Source organism: Sinocyclocheilus grahami, unplaced genomic scaffold (genome assembly GCF_001515645.1).
Source record: "Sinocyclocheilus grahami isolate Dianchi unplaced genomic scaffold, SAMN03320097.WGS_v1.1 scaffold16582.1, whole genome shotgun sequence".
Classification (NCBI taxonomy): Eukaryota; Metazoa; Chordata; class Actinopteri; order Cypriniformes; family Cyprinidae; genus Sinocyclocheilus; species Sinocyclocheilus grahami.
The window spans coordinates 1-574 of record NW_015516191.1 but is presented as its reverse complement, the minus strand read 5'-3'; the positions used below and the strand labels follow the sequence as shown (position 1 = coordinate 574).

At 36.9% G+C, this 574-nt stretch overlaps 1 gene segment (V, D, J or C); it reads left to right on the top strand.

The window, feature by feature from the left end:
• Window positions 1-92: 92 nt before the first annotated feature.
• On the top strand, window positions 93-567 carry LOC107579320 (T-cell receptor alpha chain V region HPB-MLT-like; the record flags this gene model as incomplete). The annotated part of the segment is given in 2 exon segments: window positions 93-132; window positions 275-567. Coding segments are annotated over 2 exon segments (333 nt in total), but the record flags the coding sequence as incomplete, so codon positions are not given.
• Window positions 568-574: the final 7 nt, after the last annotated feature.

Here is a 574-nt window from a genome sequence, read left to right as displayed (position 1 = left end):
CACAAATGACTTTCCACTACATTCATACATTTACCTTTAACTTAATATCAAGCATATGTTGATAGGCCTTGTTTACAAGTAAATTTCTCACCATGGAGAGATGCATTCTACTGATTCTCATAACAGTATCAGGTCAAGTAAATTAGCACTGCACTAAAACAGATTGAGGATTCAAAGTCTTAATTATGTAGATATAAATTAGAAAGCTAACATCATATATTGTTACAAAGGAGTATAATTCAACTTTCATGAAATATCATTCATTCTCTTGCAGGTGTATTTGCTGACAGCATCGAGCCAAAAGAAAAGGATGAAATAATCAGGAGAGAAGGAGAGTCTGTGACACTGAGCTGCTCATATGATACAAGCAGCACTTATGCTATGCTTTACTGGTACAGACAGTATCTAAATAGAGAACCCCAGTTTTTATTGCGTAAAGGTGCTCGATCGTGGAGTGGCGAGCATATACCAGACCGTCGGTTTCAGACGACTACATCCCAATCATCTACTGAACTCACTATTACCAGTTTAACTCTGTCAGATTCAGCTCTCTATTATTGTGCTCTAAGAGTTG